General features: G+C 35.2%; 1 protein-coding gene across 2 annotated transcripts; it reads right to left on the reverse strand.

The window, feature by feature from the left end:
• Window positions 1-608: 608 nt before the first annotated feature.
• Window positions 609-24,312, reverse strand: NRPA2 (nuclear RNA polymerase A2). 2 transcript variants are annotated; one of them, XM_059588261.2, is made up of 28 exons: window positions 24,045-24,311; window positions 23,847-23,929; window positions 23,634-23,753; window positions 22,797-22,873; window positions 22,268-22,331; window positions 21,909-21,979; window positions 21,241-21,318; window positions 21,110-21,155; window positions 20,100-20,280; window positions 19,965-20,017; window positions 19,756-19,829; window positions 19,491-19,608; window positions 18,176-18,263; window positions 16,951-17,066; window positions 16,084-16,211; window positions 15,927-16,006; window positions 12,800-13,041; window positions 12,553-12,717; window positions 12,286-12,450; window positions 12,068-12,142; window positions 9,535-9,638; window positions 9,375-9,450; window positions 8,331-8,459; window positions 8,106-8,246; window positions 6,446-6,658; window positions 5,613-5,867; window positions 1,760-2,175; window positions 609-925 (listed from the first exon to the last, which is right to left on the reverse strand). In XM_059588261.2, the coding sequence occupies exons 1-27, from the start codon at window positions 24,208-24,210 to the stop codon at window positions 1,765-1,767; spliced, it is 3,519 nt and encodes a 1,172-aa protein (XP_059444244.2). In that variant the 5' UTR covers window positions 24,211-24,311; the 3' UTR covers window positions 609-925; window positions 1,760-1,764. The 2 variants fall into 2 exon arrangements, with proteins under 2 accessions (XP_059444244.2, XP_059444251.2); XM_059588268.2 differs by lacking the exons at window positions 609-925; window positions 1,760-2,175 and having other exon boundaries at window positions 5,656-5,839; window positions 24,045-24,312.
• Window positions 24,313-24,705: the final 393 nt, after the last annotated feature.

The following is a 24,705-nucleotide window of genomic DNA, read 5'->3' on the forward strand; positions in this document are numbered from 1 at the left end:
TTGAGTAATGCTATAAATTACTATTTTATTGTACCACAATCCCTTCTAACGTAGTAGTGCTAATCAACCATCGACTTTTTTTCAATAAACCACTCCACTATCTCATTAGGACGTTATAGCATTGCCAATTTATCCCCAAATCAGCCATGGTTTAATAAAAAAAAAAAAAAAAAAAAAAAAAAAAAAAAAATTTCCCAATGGTGAATTGAAAATGACTCACCAATATAACAAAATATTGGTGGGATAGTAGTGTGATATATAACATTAATATTTTTTAAAAGAGAAATGATAATAGTCATTCTCTCAATCATTTCCTTATAGTGAATGAATAATTCTATTATTAAATTTTTGTGAGACCTACACGAATCCACAAATCCAATAGTGAATCCATTAGATTTGCAAAAAGAGATGGTTAAGAGAATGATGTGTAGTATGTCTCTTTTTCGAATGTCACTTTTATTATAATATTATCTAATAAGGTGAAATAATAGTGGAATAAAAGTATAATTTCTAGTATTACTCTTTATATTCCATTCCAGTAGTTAAAAGAGCTAAATTCCTCGCGATTAAGGGAATACTCATGAACCACTCTTTCACCGGCCGACATCTAACAACTAATATATGCCCATATAATTTGAGAATCAAAAATTAGCATTCTGTTATGCAGAGAAACAGTTTTAAGGGCATAGTAATATTTACAAGCATACTATAGAACCTCACTCTTCTATCAGTACAAAGTACTTAATGCTACAAAAATTCTTCTCAGGTACCTTTTCATTTTTGCTAACCCAATCCAATCTTCAAAAAACTAACACAAAAAGGAAGTATAACTGGAGGAATCCCCTATGTCTGCACAAGTTAGAAGGCTGCCACTTGATGCTGATAGTCTGCGAGGCATGATTCCTACAAATTCTGGACTTAAGACCTGCAACAACGAGTGGAAACAACATTTATGTTACAAAGTTTATCCATATGAATAACCCCATTCAACAAAACAAGAATTTCAATCTGATGCAGATCAATTTTCATTCATTGTTTTTCCAACACAGACAGTCGCTTCAGTACTCGATTTACCATTTGATTTCTGTTTTTTTGCTAGTTATACTACCTTTATCCTTTTTCTGTGTTTAACAGATAACAAATTTGTATTAGTAACAAAATAATGAGACCTATGGAAAGAGTAGTGGACCTGCATTTTCCAGTCAAATAGAAGCTGGAAAAGTAACTGAAATCACTTTCAAAAGAAGCTAACATGGAGTAGTGAGCCGTATAATAGAGCTAAAGCAGTGCACTCATATTTGGGTTTCAATTTTAGAAAGAAGATAAAAAAAAAAAAAAACTAGAAATGCAAGGTCAATGTATAGTAAGTGTGGCATGTGCACAAGATGTTTTATCCATTAATTACAACATATTATCAACGACAATTTTATCAATATGAGATAATGGGGTAGTTTAGAGCAAAATGGTGGGATTGAGTCAAAAGAACCGTAATGCCATTCCCCAGGGCTACCTATGTGTATATTCTAATCATCGCCACAAATTCTTAATATTGTTCAATCAAATTCTACAGGCAACCATACCATTACAAGAGAACCAACCAAAAGTCGCCAAACAGAAGTAGAGCATACTCGAGAACCAAAAGAAATGGAGAGAATAAAGTTGAACTAGATCATAAATTCTGGCACAAACAAATACCTTAATCAAGCAAAGAATCAAAGCCAATATCTCACATAACTATGAGAGTGTTTAGCACACTAACCTATACTATTTGAACTCATTATTTAGCTGGAATGTCATTTTGATGTTCATAGCTGCCAACTCTGCAGCTAAATATCGCAACACATAGGGCATTGGAACTTTCTCCATCCCCCGACTTGTTTGGCAAGCAAGACAAGTGACCTTTTTCGGTGCCCTAATAAGGGATAGCCCGCGAATCTCCCTTGTAGCTCGCCTTCGTTGTGGGAGTGGGAGCGTTGTCAGGATGCTTTTACATACAGAACATACATCAGCAATGTGATAATCAGAGCATGTATGGAGCCTGTCATGCAACAAATATGCTGCCCCGTGTGCAAGCAAGGAGTCTCGTTCCATTTCTCCAAAACGAATCCCCCCACCAAGCTTTCGTCCTTTGATAGGTTGCCCAGTGATCTGATCAACAGTTCCAGTAGAGCGAACCTGCATACAAACATAAGTTCGAAGAGAATTAAACGATCAATCTAAAAATTGCAATTTAAGAGGCCTTAAAGAAAAAAAGGGATCTCAAAATTAGGAATTTATAAACAAGGAAAATAATAATCAATCAGTCCATAGATCGCTGGGCAGGGGGATGACATCTAGCAACCCATCCTAAAAAAACTCTTGGAACCTGTTCAATGATATCATCATGATTGAATAAAAAAACAACAATGGCAATATACTGACGATACCAAACAGATCATTTTGTAAGGTCATTTACAGACATGCTTTTTTTTTTTGATAAGGTAAAAAGTATATGTCAAAAAAAGCGCAAAGCGCCTCTAAGTACACAAAGAGTATACAAAGGAAAACCCACAAAAAAACCCTAAGAACCAAAGAATTGCCAAAAGAAACCCGAGCCCCAAGACCGTATCCACTGTATCCACCAACCACAACGAACATTGGTTGCTTGCGAAAATATACCCAACAAAACCTTTTCTCCTTTCCTCCAGACGAAGGAGAGGACACCCATCCTTTGCCGAAAGGCAGAAAGTTTTAGCTTCAAAATAGAAGCTGCGTTCCATGGAAAACTCGCCGGACCCTGGCGCGCAGCGCCTAACGCGCCACCGCTTGGGTAGAGAAGAAAGAAAACGGGAGAGGAAAATCTAGAGAGATCAATGAATTTCACAGACATGCTTTTTGAGACCTCTGCTCGGGGAAAGGATTAAAAAAAAAAAAGGTGATTGGGGGGAAGGATATCATGATTGGTATGTCAAAGGATTAGCTCATTTGGCCCATAACCCAAACTCCAACAGCTGTTTAATAGGTAATGAGTAATGATATAAGAAGGATTAGAGTCCTCCTAGAGTCCTTTCAAATATGATGCGGCATTTAAAATCACCAATAGATCAAAATTCAATAATGATAATCTTAAATTCAATAGTGATTTTAAAAGCCATGCCGCATTTGAAAGGACTCTAGTTCTCCTTATATCATTACTCATAGGTAATGGAAGATACAAAAAACATATATGGACCAAATAAAATAGGTGCTACTTTAAACTGATTAAACACAGATATAAAATAATCTTAGGTGCTCATGACATACAAGTATGATATTGAAAGCACAAGCAGATTTACATGCAACTATGAAGAGATAAACCGTACATCACTGTAATCTGATTTCAGGAAGCAGGAACAAAATTTGATAACGACCAGAGTCTCACACATCCCATCAAGATCCAACATGAATTTAGCTTCTGTTTGGCGATGGCCTTGTGAAACACACTCAATTTTTACATGCAAGTAGGATACTGACCCATCAGTTGGATGATTTTCATAACATTAACCAGATGGATCATCTAATCTCAAACCGAGTAATTTACCTTTGTATGCATTTCGCCATTAGTGTAATCTTTTGCATTATTGTCCCTTATTACAGTAAAATTTATAATCGTATGTGAAAATACAAAATTTATCGCTCATTGTTCATAATGGGGATAAAATTTATTTCAATACCCTGTAGAACTTAAGATTTCTACTACTTTCGATGGTCAATGTTCTAGAAACAACCATTACTGTACTCTTTTGGATTTAGCAAAAGAAAAAAAAGAAAATGAATAAACAAGAGAACAGTTTTTTGTCTTTGGTTTTTGATAAGTAATCGAGATTTCATAAAAAGCATAAGACGCCTTCAAGTACACAAGAAGTATATGAAAGAAACCACCTAATTAGAAGGGGCAAAACGAAGAACAAAATCGTGATAACTAATCTCCAATAGAGAAACAAAAGTAGTTGTCCAAATGTAAAAAGTGTTGAAAAATAAAGACTTAATTTCCTTTAAAGTCCTATAGCAGTCCTCAAAACTTCTATCATTATTTTCTCTCCATAGACACCACACAAGGCACAAAGACACTATCTTCCACTAAAAGAACATGTATAGACGCTGAATATTGTGTTCACCGTACCTTTAACGGTGGCTCCACTTTTATTTATAATCAGAGGTTTACAAGAGTTTGTTATAGAGATCAACTCCAGTACATGAGATAAACCTAGAGTAGAGATAAATACAGACTAGAATACGATCTACACATTATTGCTTTACACTAGAACTGAATCTTGAGTTATCTACTTCTACTTGGTCTCTATCTGCAACCTTATCTTGGACTTTATCTGCTTCTATATTCGAATTGTAGGATACTTGAGGATATGCTTTAACATCCACACAGCAGCACTCCGAGTGTTGTCAACATCCACCAACAAGCATACAAGTCGGCTATTCGATTAGGCATAAACCAAGAAAACCTAAATCAACTGAAAAAAAGAATCTAAATGGCACAAGCAACCTCAACATTGCTTAGTTAAAGCTGTGGGGCTGTTAAAGCAATGTGGTATTGCTTGTGCAAGGGGTGTTGCGGTTCACTTCAATTTTTTTGTAGTGCTAAGTCCCTTATTGCTTAATTACTAAGTAAAACTGGGCTTTATAAGGATTATAGGAAAGCTCCAAAAATTGACTAGCATTTTGTAGTGATAGCAGAGATGTGGCAAACACTTTTTTCTGATTCGTTACATTGTTTCACCCTATCCACAAAGCCCTCAAACTTTAGAACCACATTTTTGAATTTGAAGGGCCCACCACCCCAATGAAAGTCACCATAGTCGAGGAGGATTAGGAAATGATCCGAGCATAGTCTAAGGAGCCTCCTCTGTGGCACGCCAAGACACTAGGCTTCCCACTCTGGAGAAACCAAGAATATATCAATTTTGGACCAAGCTCGATTATCTGATTAGCCGATTAGGTATAAGCTTCGCCCACGAGACATAGATCCATTAGCCCTAATAAAAAATCAGATAAATCCACCATAGTTGGGCATAAACGAGCTTTACACGATCTCTCACTATAAAATATGGTAACATTGAAGTCGCCCCCTATGCACTAAGGCAAGTTTCTCCAGCTGAGTAAACCAGCCAACTCATCCCAAAGGAGCCCTCTATCCCACTCGGAATTAGGGTCAAAAAACCGGCAAAAGCCCAAGTGAAATGATCTTCGACATTTCTAAAGGTGACAGCCAATGAGAATTCCCACATGCACTCGTTGATCTTCTCCACCGCCCTCCTATCCCACATAATCAAAATGCCGCAAGAGGCCCCTCTAGAATATGGGAAGAAAATGGACGATAATGATAAATCCATAAAAATTATGTATACAAATGAATAACAAATAAATCAAAAAAGGTCAAGAGAGAATTAAATTTTGGGGGATGAAAAATACAAACTTTGCAAAAACTAATAATCATTTCTATTCTCGACAAAATGCACAAAACACCACTCATAGTTAACTAAAGGAGAAGTACCAAAAAAAAAAAAATTCATAGATATAAAGTTGAGGTTCAAGATCCTTAATACCATAAAATAATAGAAAAATGAAAAACTTCATACCTGAAATTTGTCTGAAACCATGTGCCGAAGTCTCTGATAATAAACAGGCCCGATAAATATCTCGCATGTGAGCTCAGTTCCATAAACCCCACTGTACAGTACTTCAACACCATGGTAATTGAACCCTTTTTCCTTTAACATTTCACCAAGTTCCTCAACAAGTAAAATGGGTTTTGATCCTGTCTCTCCTTCTGTTTTCTTGACTGAACTAGCAAATGGTGTTGCATCTACAAATTTTCCATTTAAGCTACCTCCCTGAGATGAAAATTTTCTAAACATCTTTTGAAGTTTTAAAATGCTACTAGAAAAGCTCAGTATGCAACTGTTATTCCACTAAGAAGAACAAATATCCTTTTAACCCTAGATAAAAAAATTTGACCACAACAAATTGTGAATGAGCACCCAACTGATCTCACTTTATGTAACTAAACTTACAAAGACCTAGTGTAATAATGTATATCAGTTAAATAGAATAAGATCTAATTAAGATTGTCAATATCACAATCAAGACATAGAATATCGACAGGTGACAAGATAACCAATATCAAAGCCATAATGATAATTTTTTTTATGGAACTTCATAAAATCCAGACCCCATTGTGCGCCTTGTATAATTTGCACATAATACCCCTCCCAAATGACATTTTTTATGCCACTTCCTCGCCAAAATTGTGAGATTTTGTCTCTAGTAACACTTTATGAGAGTTATTTAAGAAATTTCCATGCTCAGCTACCAATATCCAAAGTTGAACCACATGGTATCAATATATATATTCTCATCTAGAAGACTGTCATATGAAAATATCAATGATATATCTCTTAGTTGAGGGTACCTTAGCAGCAATAGACTCCAAAAGCATTGCAATAGTCATCCTTGATGGAAATGCATGGGGGTTGATAATCAGATCTGGACGCATCCCAGAAACTCCAGAAAATGGCATATCAATATCTGGCCACAATTGGGAGCAAACACCTTTCTGACCATGTCTACTGCTAAATTTATCACCAATGACAGGGTTTCTAGGATGACGAAATCGGATATTCACCTGCTCAAAAATGTTGGGTGAAAAATGTCAAAGTTCCTGAATATGAGTACAAGAAGCAATTCAAATATGAATTATATACTCTATGAATATATGTATTGACAATAATATACTTCGTGGGGTATCAATTTCAAGGGAGGACCTAATGTGTTTATGGTAATTGTGTTCACCAAAGAAAGACGGTGTAAAATGGGTAAGTTCAAGCCACCTCAACATTTAATTGAAAATAAGAGTCAAGTATGGTTCTCCTTAAATATTTTTATTTCAGAAAAGAAAAAGCTCTTGATAATCATCACTTTCCAGGCATCCTACTGATCTTGCGAAGAATGTTGATTGATAGCATGGATTTTTTTTCGAATGGTAAAAAAGTTCCAAAAAGAGTTCCCTCCCAATAAAGTAAAAAGAACGGTCCAAATTGTGTTTTAAAGAAAAAAAGAACACTAAAATTAACATTGAGTGCCCAATAAGGTGTTACTCTAATTTTTTTTTTTCAATATTTAAGGTCATTTAATTTCCACATAGGCTTGGGAAATATTAAAAGAAGTGTGCAAGTGCCCAACAATGTGGCTACTCTAACGTTAAGAAGAAAATTGAAGTTTATGGCATAATAGATCCTCTTTTTTAATATCTAAAGGTCATATAATTTCTGTAGACTTAAGACGATTAAAAGAAGTATAGAAGAAAGAACATCACTATAAGAGATCTCATGGAGACTTTGAGAAGAAATGCAGGGCACATTGCCAAAAGTGAAATACAGTATTGACTCTTTGAAAATGTCACTTAGAACAAGATGTGAGAAAAGGGTTTGATGCATACTAGTTTTTATGGATTAAAGCACACCCTTAAAAAATAGGCTTGGATGGCTTAGGGTCCATTTAGGAGTGCGATTTTAAAAATTGCGTTTTTAAAGTTTGTGTTTTTGAAATCGCTACTTTTTAAAATCGCACAAGCGTTTGGTAAAACATGTTAAGAAGTACTTTTTTATCAATTGAGTGTTTGGATAACATTAACATATAATTGCGGTTTCATGACTAGATAGATAAATATTGCCCCAAATATTTTTTTAAGCGAAATCGTGATTTTAGTTTAAATTCGTACATTTTCAAATAAGCACATTCTAGTCAGCTTATGGAAATCGCAAAATTTTCCACGATTTTAAAATTTGCATTTTTAAAATCGCAATCCCAAACACTCCAAAATTGCAATTTGGTTCAAAAACGCGGATTATTTTTTTAAAAACGCACTCCCAAACGGACCCTTAAAAAATATATTTAAAATTCCATTTTACTTTCTTCTTTGGTGGTAAACAAAACATGCCTACAGATATTGAAAAAAGGGAGAACTAAAAAAAGGGACATGAGCCACATTCTTTTACAAGCGTCAATATATTAATTTTTTTTGACTCAATGTCCAACAACAAGTATCATTGAGATGACAGATATACAGTTACCTTTTGAAGACGATTCTTATTTTTCCCATCAACAGCGACATAGTCAACGATTACAGGTTCCGAACCCTTTCGTTTATTGGGTTTTATGGAACTTGTTACCTCATCATAAATGCAGCAATAGGGTTCATTTGGTCGAATCATCTGAAAATCGGTTGGTAGATGGTCAACCATAACAGTAAAAAAATTAGTACTGAAATAAGAGGAAGAGACGAAAGGAAGACCAACCTGACCAACATATGGAAGACCATCAGAATCAATTAAGGAATGCATCGATTTATCGACATTACTTCTTCTGAAAATTCTATTGGAACGTTCTGACCTGTTGCTCTTATTAGACAAATCTATAGTTTCCGTCTGCATAAAAATGGGGTTATGGGGATGAACAAAAGGATATACCATACATTTGAGCATGTAGACCAACAAATCAACATAATCTATTCTTTTGATAAGTAAAATGTTAGTAGGGCGAAGGACCGAAGAGTTGAACCCTATGCCTCTAGCATAAGATGAGAACACTCAACAATGTGAGCTACCAAATCAACATAATCTATCATAAAAATGAGAACACTAAATAAATATGTATTGCAAGCAAGATAGCTAGCCTCTATAATTTATGGGTTGTGTTATTTTTCATACCCTCATCCCACACCCATCCTACTGGGCTAACGTGGTAGTGCCCATTTTCACTACCATGTCATTCTTTATTTTAAAAAATAATCAAAATGGGCACTGCCACATCAACTGAGTGGGATGGAAGTACGACAAATAGAAATTCTAATAATTTATATATGCACATGCATAAATACATGCATACACTCATTCATGCAATATAATCACATAAAATCACAATTGATCGTGCTCACATTGTATAAAACACAAATTTTAAGTTTCAGGCACTCTCAAACAGACATCATGATTATTTGGAAAATTCGCTTTCAGCCCTATAAATTATTCCCAATAGAACTCTATTGAGAGTTTTTTCATTTCATTACCACCAACTAAAACTTTCAATATGGAAATTCACATATCTGGATAAGAGATATTCAGGCAACAAAGAGATTTTTGACAATAGTTAAAACAGGTAAATATAAGACACTAAAGAAAAAGACCAAAATTAAGGATTTTTTTTTTTTTTTTTGCAATACACTAAGTTCCAAAAACATTTATGATTTTAACTAAGTGCATATCTCGAGCTATTATTTCTCACGCGTCCATATATCTAGAAAACTTAACCTTGCAAATAAGAACCGTGAAGATAGAAGAAGCAACCTGGTATATTTGCCCATGGAACATTCCACGCTCCACAGATGATTTATTAAGGATCATGGCGTCCTCCATGTCATATCTGTGACATCATAATGAAATACAATTTTAAGATGATACTAAAGAAGAAAAAGAAAAGGAGAAAGAGAGAGTCTAAAGTTCCTACCCTGTATATGCTAGCACTGCAACTATTGCATTCGTGCCTGTTGGATATTCATCAATGCCATAACTTGTATAAGCACTTGTTCGTACAATAGGACTTTGGGGAGTCTGTGCCTCAGAATAATAACAATGAAAATGAGAGAAATACCATTGCAACAAGCATGCGATAAGCATAAAAAAAACTAATGAAAGCAGTGCATAAGGTCCACTCAAATTAAATAGTGTCATTTCTAGAAAATGACCGCTCACTAAGTTCACCTTTCACAAGGAATTTAGAAAAAGAAAAATAGAATCTTGAAGTTTGTGACAACCATTTTTTTTTTCGTAGGTAAGTTTACATGAGCATCCAATGGGTTATGAAGTCACTTCACCTTCACCAGTTTGGGTAAAAGGTACAAATTCTTTGGTTTATAGAAGAAAGGAGTTTTGCTCTCAAACAGTCTTAAAGATCCTCTAATTCCATTATCCATGTAAAAAAGCCACTGTTACTGTAGCTTTAACCTTCAAAATACCCCTTCAAGGTTCATGGAAATAAACACTGCCTTGCAAACTTAAAACTCAATGACACATAATATTAAGAAAAGAAACCAAGTTTCCAACTCAGAATCTTGCATTGCCGAAGTGAATAATGGACTCCAGTGAGAATTGCAGTGTGGGCAACTTGACCACTGAAGATTTTGCCGATCTCAGATATATACTTTTTTTTTTTGATAAGTAATGATGATATAAAAAGCGCAAAGGGGCGCAATCCATATACACGGGAAGTATACACGGAGAGCGCCTAAGAGGGAGAGAAATGAAAAAGAAAATTAGAGAAACTAATCACTAAAGGAGCTAGCCAAGCGGCCGTCCAAGAGTAAAGAGTAAAGAAGAAAAAATGAGTCAATTCCTCTATGGTCCTAGTGGAATTATCAAAACATCTAGCATTTCTTTCATTCCAAATACACCACATAAGGCACAGAGGAATCATCTTCCACACAACCGCACTTCGAGAACGCCCTCCCGACCACCAGCTATCAAACAAGGCCCTCACCCCACAAGGCATGACCCAATGCAACTCAAACCGCTTAAAAATCATGTGCCAAAGAGCACTTGCGAACTCACAGTGGAGAAGAAGATGATCAACTGACTCTCCGGTCTTCTTGCAATACAACACTACTCCACTACCACTATGGTGTTGTGGAGATGATCAACTGACTCTCAGATATATACTTTTAGAAGGGTTAGAAATCAAATATTGACTAGGGTTTTGAAACAATGGGGAGGAGGGCAAAAGCATTATATCATGAAGCAAACAAGTTGCTGGAAAATCCCAGACAGATGCTATGTTTAGGAATTTATGTATGGTAGAAGAAACATGCGAGGTTTTAGGGTCGCGATAGGTAGGACCAAGGTCGTAATTGGGAATTGCAAAAGAGAAAAGAAAAGAGAAAAGTTTGTGAGTATTTAGGAGCTATGAACAGCACCCGTCAAGATTACTAATGCGCCAAAGAAGAAGAAGAGAGAGAGAGAGAGCAAACTACAGCCAACGTGCCTCAATGTTCAAAATGCTCCATGTTCCATTAATGAAATCTTTAATTTTTTTTCATACAATGAAACCTTTTTATATAGACACATTGACTCTTAATCTATTTTGGACTAAAACTCCTATTTAACTAAGCAAATATGTAATAAAACCTAATAAAATACTAACTTGAGTCTAAAAGATAAACCCAGGACACTTGGAAACTCTTAAAAAGTTCAAATCTCAACATCATTAACAAATGCCCTTAATTTGCAAAAGTTGCAAAAAATTACACATTTACCCCTTACAACAGAACTAATATATATTTTTTTTGATAAGTAATGTTGTATATATCAAAAGCGCAGAGGGGAACCCAATTATACGAGAAGTATAAAAAGAGGGCGCCTAATTAGAAGAAGAGAAAAGAAAGAGAAAATCAGAGAAACTAATCACTAAAGGGAGCTAACCAAGCGGCAGAACAGGTGAAAAATGTAAAGAAGAAAAAGTGGATAAGCTCCTCTAGAGTTCTAGTGGAATCATCAAAACATCTTGCATTTCTTTCGCTCCATAAGCACCATATAAGACATAAATGAATCATCTTCCACACAATTGCACTCCGGGGAACGCCCTCCCGTCCACCAACAAGCATATAAATCCTCCACATCCTAATGCAACCCAAACCGACTGAAGAAAGAATGCCACAAAGCACTAGCAACCTCGCAATGAAGGAGTAAATGATCGACAAACTCTCCGTTCTTCTTATACATACAACACCATTCCACTACCACAAAATTCTCTTTAATATAACTCCTGCAATTATTTCATGACCAACACAAAGTAATGACCTTGATGACCCTTCAGTTTATGAAGTCACATGGATGGAGGACTAAACCCTACTAAACAAGAACTCAACTAAACCCTACTACACACAAAATAGAGACAGTTATATTTATAAGTTGCGGCCCTTCTACTCTTACTAAAATAATAATAATAATTAAATAAGTAAAGAAGGTCAGAAATGATATGAGCTGACCTGAAGATGGTACAACTTTTGATCCGCACGAAATTTAATTGCTTGTGAAGAGAAAGCCATTGTCTGTTTTGCCATCTACAATTTATAAATAAATAAGGAACGTAAAAAAATTGAACATTAAAAAGATATTTGATAACGAGCAGGAGCAATATACAACACTACACAAGTAGAAAAACTACTCAAAAAAGGGGAAAACAAAAAGAAAAAAAGAAAAGTACTTGACACTGGTACATATTGCGTGGGCTCTGATTATGTTCTGACCAAGGAGTAAGATTTGCAACCACACTGAGCATTCCGGTTGGATGGATTTCTTCATGAGTTGCAGGAGAAGCATTTTTTCTGCCACCATCTTCACCATCAGGACAGCTTATTTCCATAAACACCTGAAATGGAATATTAAAACCAGTTAGCTACTAATTTATAAAGCCCAAATTTATCTACTAACTTTTATGAGGTACGAAATGTATTTGGATATTCTGCATTACCTGTTCAAATGGCCCAATAAGTTCAATATTCTGACTTTTCTCACTATGTATTGAAATATTTCTAACTGGCCGAACAAATCTACCAGGAGAGGTGAAGAGGTACAAACCAGGATATGCTCCACCAAAACTCAAAGGAACATATCCCACTTCCAGATCACCAGGAATCTGCCACATAAAAATATCAGCAACACGTCCAAGGAAGGAAACTCTAGGGAGTAAAGGCAAATAAAATTTGACAAAAACAAACCTTTGAAGTAGCAGATAATTTAAATCGCCGTAACTCAGCCACAACATTCTCAACTTCACTAGAAGGTACAAAGCCAACAACATGACCATCTAGAAGGACAGAAAGAACTGCAGGAGTACCACGTTTATCTAGGTATGGCCATAGAGGTGTCACTCCAAAATTTGTCAAAAAATCGACAACATTATTTCTTATTTTTTCAAAATCTCTAATATCTTCTTGAGAATCAAAATATGATGTAATTCCTGAAAAATATAAGAGAAAAGTATTAGGTGTCATGTTCACCTGAAAGAGAATGCGCATAAACAACACATCATCATGAATACTAGTAAATAAACATCAAAAGCAACCAAGATTTCTAAATATAGCTTCTACATAAAAGATTTTTTTGAGATGAATAATCAATTCATTAAGCTATGAAGAACAAACATAGCACCACAGCTACTCAAGTTCCCTCGTTACAAACTGACTCCAAGGGAACTACAACCAAACAACAAACAAACAAACACGACACCATTACAGACGCATTTGTCTAAGACTGAATTACAAAACATCTTCTACATAAAAGATTACCAGGGAAGAACATTAAGCATAACTGTAATTCAACTATGTGATACACAACATGACATATAACATATTTATTTTACTCCCACACCATTTACATAGAAAATTATATGATAAAGGCATTGATATAACTTCGCACATAAATTGGAAAGCACAATCCACTTCTAAGCAGGTTATGCCAATCAATTGGATTATACTATTTATTGAAAAAATTGTGCTTTTATTTTCTCATATTGATGCTATCATTTCACTTTCAGAGTGTTTTTTTTATTAAAAGTAAATAAACCAATCTTATTAAAAGCGTAAGGCACTCCTAAGTACACCGGAAGTATACAAAAGAAACCACATAACTAGCAAGGGCAAAATGAACAAGGAAATCACTAAAACCAATTGACAAAGGAGACTCATACGCTGCCGTCCATAAATACAAAGTTTCATAGAACAAAGATAAAATTTTCTCCAACGTCCTCTCTCTGTCCTCAAAGCACCTATCATTCATTTCCTTCCATACACACCAAAAGAGGCACGTAGACACCATTCTCCATACCACAACACTCCTAGGCCTACCATAGGACCTCCAACAATTAAGCAGATCAACAACACTTCTAGGCATAATTCAGGACATCCCAAAATGACTAAAAAACACTCCAAATGGCGGAAGCCACATCGCAATGGAGAATAAGGTGATCCACTGACTCCCCATTCCTCTTGCACATGCAACATCTATCCATCACGATGATGTGCCACCTCCTAAGATTATCCAAGGTGAGGATCTTGCATAGAGCCTTCGACCAGACAAAAACTGCCGCCCTCAAAGGAGCCTGTGTTCTCCAAACACTCTTCCAAGGAAAGCGGCTTCCTACAGGAGAAACCATCGAGTAGAAGTACGATTTGACCTTGAACAAACCTTTTTTGGAGGAAGCCCAACCTAGCTAATCTTCACATCCTCTTCTCACTCTAACTGAGTGCAACAAGTAGTAAAAAGAAGTAAAGATATCTTGCCTCCCAATCCTATGCCGCTCTAGCAAAGCTTACATTCCATTTTGTTGGAATCACCCATAAGCTCCAAATTAGCTACTATAGAGGCATCCTTTGCGCAAGCGAGACCAAATAAAATTGAAAAAGATACATTTAGAGCCGCTTCCCCACACCACTAGTCATGCCAAAAGCTAATTTTGATGCCATCCCCCACCTCAAATCTAGTAAAGCTGAACAAATTATCACACCCTTTCCTGATATTCTTCCACAACCCCACCCCCAAAGGCTTCGGTAGGAACAAGAAAGCACCACTACTTTCACTTTTAGATTGTAATTGCTGTTTAAGGTAATTTTGCTTGATGAATCATATCATTCTCTTTTCCACCTACTAAATCCAATTCCACTAAACCATAATCCTTAATTTTTTTTTTTTTGACAAGTAGTCGAAAATTTTATTAAAAGAATAAGACGTCGCTAGGTGCACAAGTATACAAAAAGAAACACCTAACTAGAAAGCCCCACATGAGCCTTGCCTTTTTCCACAACTTGAACACTCGCCTCTAGCATCATAGTTAATGGAAGCTCTTTGCTGCCTTTAATACCAATATTAGAGAGAGAAGCCAATTCCTCACTACGATGTCTCTTCAATAGTTGTCAAAGAGCCAAAGTATGCTCCTCACGACCCACACAAGAGATCCCCACAATAGGACAAATCTCCTTTACACAATGCAATGCAGAACCCAATCTGAGTAACCGGAGGAAGCTGGTCCACCCAGAACACCATTGGAAGGGAGAGGGAGAACCGAAGCCCCCTGAGAATGGTGAAATGAAATCTCCGGCAAAATCTGGGAGAGAACTAAAGCTGCCGGCAATTTTTGGGAGTGGACCAGAGCTGCCAGCGAGTTGTCGATTGCCATTTCTGGGTCGAGGAGGATTACTAGTGGATTCTATTACAAAGAAGAGGTAAATTTAATCATTTAATCGATACTTTAACATTCCCCATCACGTGTGAGCTCAAACTTCCTTTTAATAGGAGACCCAACATGTAGACTATTTAATTTAAATGGGGGGTGAATTGACGGAGTTAAAGTTCGAACTCAGGATCTTTGGCTTTGATACCATGCTAAACCACTATTTGTTCCAAAAGTTAATCTATACTTTAGAACTTTCAATCGACATGATCACAAGCCTTCTCAATAACCAACTTAACAAAGAACCCCAGACTCATCGGATCTAATCCTACTATCAAGACATTCATTGGCTATAACAACAACATGTGACTCCATTTCTCAAATAGGAACATCTCTTGTGCGGTTCACTTGTTTATCACCTGATACTTTGCAAATAAATTTAATTGTTTGCTTGAACCAATGTATAGAAAACAATATATACACATAATTTTTTTTCAAAAGTAATCGAAATATCATTAAAATATATACACAACTTTTACTTGCATTCACTTGATTCATCTCTGATACACCACGAGAGAGAGTGAAAAAAGGCATCGTATTAGTTTTAAGGTAATTTACATAGAGTTATAGAAATATAATTTCTATTTGAAAAACAGAGAATATATATATAAACTTACGGCAATTTTTAGTCATATGATTCAACAAACCACATGGCTCCCCATCAGGTGTGTGCACAGGGCAAAGAAAACCCCAAGATCTACAAATAAAAAATAAGTATGTAAATATAAGGCAAGATGAAATACACGTGACTAATTAAATTAGCAAGTAACATACTCAGGTAACAACTTCCGCACAGCTGTGGTTCGAAGTCCAGCAAATGAAGCCCCTCGATGAACAGCACGAAAGTGCGAAAGAAAACGTAAGAAATTAAGCCTCTCTGCCTGAACCGTAAATCCTGCTCTCTAGTGAAGCAAAACATAATCCGTAAAGTACAATTCTAGTTTAATATAAACAACAAGCTTATAGACTTAAAAAAAAAAAAAAAAAAAAAAAAAACTACATAGAAAAAGGCAGACATATAAACGAGTACAACATGTTTTTTAATTATTTTCCTTATTCTGATACATTAAACATTAAAGAAGATCTTTTCAAAGCACACAGAAGGTTTTATGCAATTAAATTGCAAAGGATCTACGTCGGTCAAAATTTAGTACTTGAAATGAGAAAGTGCAAACAGATGCTCAAGTAATGAATTGAATAAGGGTCCATTTTCCCAAAGATCCAATGACTTGTTCCTACTAAAAAACAATCTAAGTTAGAGTTAACCATGAGCTTGAAAAACACACTTTTCATTTCAAGTTACAAAAGGTCAACATTGAACCAAACAGCAAGTTAACCACTGAATGGGGAAATGGGATATAATCACGGAGAAGAAATGAGCCAACATATATATGTGTCTGTGTGTAAATAGGAGAAATTGGCATTTTGCAATACCCCAGAAAGACCAACAAAGATCATACCATTGACAATGGTTTGAAGGCCACAATTAGATATTAGAATGCAATTGAACTTTACTCACAGATTTTCAAATATCGATGGTGTATCAGTACAAGTTAAGGATGCATTGCAAAACCAAAATAACGAGGGACCAATGAAATTTTTGAATGGAAAGAACAAAGGTGATCAACAGAAAGTCAATACCTGCTGCAAATCTAGACCTGCTCGTGTAGCCAGTCTTCCAGTTTTTAACATGTTCTCAACAGCAGAACTAATTTGCTTCGCAGGATTTTTATCCAAAACCTTCTTGACATGTTCTACTGCATTATCCAATGAAACAAGATGCAATGTCACCAATCCATCAACAATAACCTAAATTTCAATATAGGAAACCATTGAAACTTTTCTGTACAATATTTTAACAAGAAAATGCTTTTATTGTAACATTGTTCTCCACCACAATATGAGTAAGGACACCGGCAGATATTCAAAATAGTAACCTTAACATGTGGAAATATCCAGTGGCGAGTATTTCCACTACCAATTCAAAAAAAATGTACAAACTAGCTCAAGCGCCAAACAACTTATCACTAAATCCTAGCCCAATAGCTCCCAAAATCAACTTTTTCTCTTCTTTCCCATTTTCCTCCTCTCAAGGAACAAGGACAAAATTATTGTTCACACAGAAAAGGGGGAAAAAAACTAAAACAAATCCCACATGTGCCAAACAGCAAGGCAGTGATGGTGGGGTGGTCCCACCCTTAGGGATGATCATATGCAGATTAATTACAAAAATAAAAAATTCATCAAAAATAAATAAAGACATTAAGAGCCTAAATCCTTAATTGTTTCCACAGTACTCTCCTCTCCAGTATACAAATGCAACAGCAGAAGAGAAATTGCCAGAATATAAAGAAAAATGCCATAGATTGCATTTCATTAACAGTAATAAGAATGGTTAAGATATAGTGATATACGTAGATTGCATTTCATTAACAGTAATAAGAACGGTTAAGATATAGTGATATACTCTCCTCTCCTCTCCTGTAAACAAGTTTACTTTATTTCAAGAAACATAAATTCAAATTTGATTAAAAAGGAGGTCTGATTGTCTACAAGTATTTTACCTACATGCTCCATAATACCACATTCAAACATTAATGAACCCCAAACAAAGGAGAGAGAAAAAGAGTTAGCACCAAATAGAAGATGACAACTATGGCCATAGCTCTGCTATGTCTTCAATTATATAATATAATTTAGGAGTATCAGAATACATACATTTGTTGGTTTCAATATGAATGGTACAAACTAATTCCTCGGGTGGATGAAAAGATTACACGAAACACCTTAAATGAAAATAGAATCCAAATAGCATAAAAAAATGAGAGAGAGAGAGATTCTTTAAACAGTTAAAAACATGACATACCATTGCCAAGATCAAAATATTTACTCTCGTTATTGATCTCATCTTGAAGAAGCCTTTTTCCCTTACGTAGCCAATCTTCTAGTTTTTCCTAGAAACACAGAAAAAAAGTGTATTCAATATGGAACTTCTATAACACTGAACAACAATTAAATTAACTGACACGACAATATGGTGGATGCAAATTTGATGTGATAAACATGTCAGCCTGTGCGGCATGCATCAGCAAGGAGATGACAAAATTAGCATGAGTAGACAGGAAGGAAGAAATTCTAGGCCCATGGTATTAGATATGATATTATGTTTCTTTCAAATAACTGAATAATATATGAAAAGATGGGGCAAGATAACCACTTCCACAGCATGTAACCAAGTCTTTATTTTTTTAGACTGCCATATGATTGGATGATTGCTTTAAGCAGCATCCATTCCACAATTTGTTTTAAGATCTTTTAAATTTCCCTTTGTAATAGTTTAGGGTTGGCTTTGATACACTGTATATTTGAGTTTCCTCCTCCTTTGGATATAGAAAGTTTAAATTATGAGAGAGAGAGATGGTGCCGATTACTTTATAAGCATTAGACTTCTATGGCAGCACTTGTTCACATATTTGTAATATTAAGGATTGCTACATTTTATATCACTTGATATGCAGCAAAAAGTTACAACCATTTACTTTGCAAATAGTGCTGCAGAGACATGGACACAAAATTCCAAATCCCGCATCAAACAGAATAAGAGTATTAAGAGGTAAAAGACAAAACACTCTTGTTTAGAATTAGACACCCCCCCACCCGCACCCCCTGCACACCCCCCCCCCCCCCCCAACACACACAAAAAGACAATCAACTTAACACCTGTTTAAATCAAGGTGGAACTGAAGTAATTGAAAGCTTGAGCCTTTATCCCAAGTCAGAAAAATGACAAATGCTACATATGAGATGCATTTCAGACAAGAAAAGAAAAGAACAAAAAACCATGAATGGTTGTAACACGGCCTTCCTAATGTATATTCATTTAAAACACAGAGGGGTGGAACCCAAATACACATAAAGTATACAAGAGAACCCCTAACCCATAGAAAAAGAAGAAATAAATCTAAAAACTTAGAAAAAGTAGAAACAGGTGAAGTAGTTCATGCCACTCTCCAATACAGGGTAATGTGTAACTTATATGTTGACTTTTGTATTTTTGTCATGACCATGAGGGGCTTAGGTGTTATGGTTTGTTTTTTTACTGCCTAGCCCTAAAGGGAGGGAATGTATTTTCTTCCCAAAACAAAAGCTTCCTTTGGAAGATAGCAATTCTAGTTTTCTACCTTGAGATAAATGGTAATCAAGTGACCAGGGAGTAAGACTTCTTGATTTTGCAAGGAATCTGGGTTGTCTGGCACAGACGTCTGATCTACAAGCGAGAAAAGTTTCTGCAGCATAAAGCTAAATAAAAGAGCCAACATTCAAGTAAATATGTGAGAACAAAACCTCTCTACCAAAAAAAAAATGTGTGAAAAAAAAAGAAAAGTGGCACCACTGTGTTGGGAAAGATAATGTAGGAATCAAGATAAAAGAGCGAGAGTGGCTAACATGAGTAGATCGAACTTTTTGTAATTGTTATCAAGGTGAACAAATATGTACTCCTTAAGAACATCATTAGCAACCTACCAAAAAAGGAATATGGAACCAGTTAACAGAAAAATCAATTCTATAAAAAGTACACTTCAGGTTGAATGTGCAAAGTAATTCTTACTCATTTTTTTAAGGAAAATTGTAATAGGAAAAAAATCAGAACTTACAACAGAATAACTTTCATTCTCCATCCCATCCATAACAGGTTGGAAATGTTCTCCTAAATTTGTAATGACCAGAGTTAACATAGGTGATTAATATCTGAAAATCAAATAACAATGAAAACATTTCATAATAAATACCAATATGCTTTAGACATTGAAGATGAGTTACAAGAGACAGATCTCGAACTTCATCAAGAATAATTTTTGCCCTTTCACGCACAAGCTGAGTGGCAACAGCACCCTTTTCTCTCTCATCTCTCTCACTACAGCAGCACGTCAATCTCTCAAAAATTTCACGATCATTCACCTCAATAAGGGCCTGTTTATAACAAGAAGCGAATCTATTATACCACCATAGCCCAACAGAAAAAAGAAAATGAAGCATGACAAGACAGAAGGTTAACTACACAATAAAACCAAAAGTGCGCATTATGTAACATTCTATCCAAAAATTGAACTTGGAGGAAAAAAAAAACACCCACTATATCATTGTTGTGAATATTTTAGTATGTATGAACTTTTTGCTATTTTTTTTAGGACCAAAACCACCCCGGTCCCTACCCATGCAAGGGCCGCACACCTTAAGTGCGAAGGCAATATTTGGACTATATAGGAATTAAATATGAAACCCTTTCTACTAATATAACCAAGGAACATTTCTTTTATGATCGTTAACTGTAGATGGCGTATTTTCTCTAGTAAAAAAATTAAAATATGAAGCAGATTATTTTCCTCATTGTTGTGATCGAATTTCTAAACTAATAATACTAAAGATCAAATAAAAGTAATGATTCGGGATATATTAATATTCTCTTAATAGTAGTAGCATGTATCAGTAAAAAACACTAGAATGACAATCTAATATGAAGAAACTTTCTCGATTATTCCAACTTAGACAAGCCAAATATTATTCTTTCTCATTTCTATAGAACTCCATTCAACTATTTGACCACCATAGCATAGGTGCAAGGAGTATGCAAAGGCAACAGTATTTAGGCCCTTCCGCACACAACAAAATGAACAGCTATTTGCTTAAGCAAAAATCATTTTGCTTGTTAACTGGAAAAAGTTCCTCATAAATATGAATGGTTCTACAAAAATCAAAAAGGCCAAGGATATCTGAAAGAAACTATATGCGTCACACCCACCTTTAGCACAATGCCCACAGGAAGCAAGTACTCCCTCCCCTGTATCCTATAAAATAAAATATATGAAAAATTATTCCAGTTATATTCAAAACTAGCCATAAATTACTTTGTTAGACCCAAACCTGGCTTACCAAAATCCAAGCCTTGCACTTCCATTATGAAGGTAATACAATTTGACTGTTACAGAAGACTGATCTTTTCTTTCACACCTGAAATGACAATTAAAGAGCAATCATAGCCAAAAAGTGAAAACAATCAAGTAAGCAGTCACATGAAGGCTGAAATGATAACGGGAATAAAAAAAAATTGTGACAAGTAATAATAACTGGAACAAGTTATATTGCACTAGGAGTTCACATGCAGTTTGCTGGATTTTTTTCTTCTTCTTAGTAGAACAGTTTTGAGGGGTTAATCCAACTGTTTTAGGGCCAGTTCATGGTTGCACTAATCCAAATGCCCAATAGGGTCCAGCTTTTAACATCTTGGTTTTAGGGCACAGCTGACTGTTGGATTGGTTTGACTAGCCAATCTGGACTTTGGACAGGTTTTCGAAACATGATATTATTGTATCTTTAAAAAATGCTATATACTAGAATAACAATATGCTATCAAATCAATTTCCATTGTTCAACATTAAAAAGATCCATCTTTAACCACTTAAAGGTCCTAAATCTGCACAATATATCTGATCAGTAAATGGAAATTTTTTTTTTTATAAGTGAAGATAAGAATATGGAAACTGCATATGTAAATGAATATTACGAAAATAAACTTTATGTGCATAGTATAGAGAGAGAACCTTATGACAACTGCTTTATCAGTATATCCTTCTCGTCGATCACTAAAAGAATTCCGCACCAAACTCATTGGCTGGACCATAAAGCACTTATTTCAGCTATGCAACATTCATAAGCATCAAAAGCAAAAGAAAAGATTGTATTGAACAAAGTACTGATTCGCTTCAGAAAGTATTGATGCACCAAAAGTTTCAATTTTGGTTAAACATGAAGAATAGCATCTACTAGGCAACTAACTAGGTTAGTTTTTTAGGTTCACCGAAAATTTTACTATAAATCCTCGCTGCAGCCATAATTCAAGGTTGAACAATTAGCCTACTTGACTATAGAAAAGTATATGCATAAAACTCAGCTCACTTACATAATTCCGCTTTGGCAATATAAGAAGTCGAACAACTCTCTCAAGCCCATTCAATATGAAGTAACTACAAAACAACCAAAGAACAATTTAGTGAAGTAGGAATTATATAGACTAAACAAAAATAATTCAAAAAAGGGACAAATAAATCTATTTACCAAAATTTGCGACCTCAATAGCAATTATTAAGCCAAATATGACATTAATTAATACTTGAATTCCAAACAGACTACATGAACACCCATTATTGCACAATCCAAGAAGAAAACAAACACTGTGTCAAGCTCTTACCATATTTAAATAGCTTACTGATGATACAAAATAAATAAATAAATAAATATATATATATTTCTTTACAAGTAATTATATACTGCAAATCTATTCTGCTTAGAAGAATATACTTGCTTACAAAATCTACTTCCAGAATTTCCATCATCATAAAATTTAATCTAAAGCCCAATTAAATGAAATGTGATTATCCTAAACTAAGGACCGAATACATTGTAAGTAGAAGAGATATCGAAGCACTTACCCACCCATTTCTGATGACTCTTCTTTGCAGGAAATTAGATCTTGGGGTTCAGCATCTCTCAAATAACAAAGTTTTGACTGCATAGAACACATTCAGGCAACACTAAGAAAATGATAATATAGTAGATTTCACCCTATGGAATACATTATGGGTTGATTTAAATAAAAAGGAACTAGTTTTTGTCTAGTTATCTTTATTGCATAGTGCCACTAAAAAAAATAATAAGCATTTAAACTATAAGATGTCGATGCACAACTATACTCAGCAATGTGTATACAACCATACATATTTACTTACACTGATATTTGAATATGATAATAAGATACAGATGAGATCACCACAAATATATGGTGCTAGAGACACCAAACAATTTTCCAGTCCAACTTCCTCTGGCCTCTCAAAACCAAAGTTGCTCCATGCACAACTATACTCATCAATGTTACCATTCCCCAGTCTTGTATCAGTAGCAAACTTATGGGCACTGTTAGACCCATTGCCTTATTTACTAAATTAAATTATTTCACACACTTATATTAAACTGTAAACATACCACTTTCTTATGAACAAATTCCCCACCACACTGCCATCCAAATCTGTAAGCAAAAGCTTCTTTTATTTTCCTAGTGCGTTTTTCAGTAACTAGTGCATTATATATCACTTAAACTTTCTTCAATTATTTTTAACTATAATCGCTATGTATACTCATAGTTCTTGTTCCTGTAAGAGAAAAGAACCAATCCAGAAAAGCAAACCATTCACTCACACATGAACTTATTTATACAAACACAAAATTTGATAAACTTTAGAAACCAAAACCAAAAGGAACACAATACCAACCTTCACCATTATCGGAAACTGCCCAAATTTGAAATTTATTCCAATGGGAGGTCCATCATTCAACTGAAAATAAACCTTCGCCGTCAAACTCCCGGTGTACGAAATCTTAGCCTGCCTGAACTGTATTCAGAAAATCAACGATGGAGGAGAGATTAATAGAAACAAATAAACAATGACTCCCTGGGAATTAAAAAAATAAAAATAAAAACTTACTTTGTAAGGGAATGGTTTGTAATCCATATTGTTCGATAACAGCTCCTTATCTGGCTTCGACAACTTAGGTTCGGCCAACCAGAGTAAGCTCAAGTCAAGAATTAACGTAAATTACATTGAAAAAAAATAAAAAAATAAAACTCAATTAATTCATACAAACAAACAGCAAAAAGAGAATCGGTGAGTAGCAAAGGATATTTCTGAGCTTCTTGTTGGTAAAAGGATCGTCAACTTGTACTGCCTTGACGCTTTCAAAGAGGATTTCGAGTCCTTTATCCGCCATATAATCAAATGATTCTATATGGTGTCTGAATAGCTCGCGCAGCGGCTCCAAATCCGGCGTCGCGTTAGACCTGGCCACCATCTTTGCTCCTCAAGCTTTCTCTTCTTTGGTCTGTGTAGTAGTGAGAGACTAGAGCCTGGGGTTTTGAGGAGGTTTTGGAAGGGGAAACAAGAACATGAACCGTTTTCGGGTGGGAGAGGCGTAGGGTTGATGTATGAAATGGGCTTTAGGTATGGGCTAAGATTGTAACAGTACCAGCCACCTCTACTATTTGGGCCCATCGTTCTTAACAAACGTGACACATGTAATCAAGTTGTAAAATAGTTAAGAAAAATGATAGTTGTCAATTTTTTTTTAGGAAAATGCTAGGTGTTTTACAAGTCAATAATGATGATTTCAAATTCAACGATAATTTTAAAACTCATATCACAGCTGGGAAGACACCAAGTGAACATTAAAAGAACACTTGGCATTTCCCTTATATATATATATATATATTTTCCATCTCATCTTACAAATCAATTATTAGATTTATAGGCTTATGTAGATCTCATATAAGTTAATGGTAGACCTGAT

The sequence above is a fragment of the Corylus avellana genome, chromosome 2 (assembly GCF_965113065.1).
Source record: "Corylus avellana chromosome 2, dhCorAvel1.hap1.2, whole genome shotgun sequence".
NCBI lineage: Eukaryota > Viridiplantae > Streptophyta > Magnoliopsida > Fagales > Betulaceae > Corylus > Corylus avellana.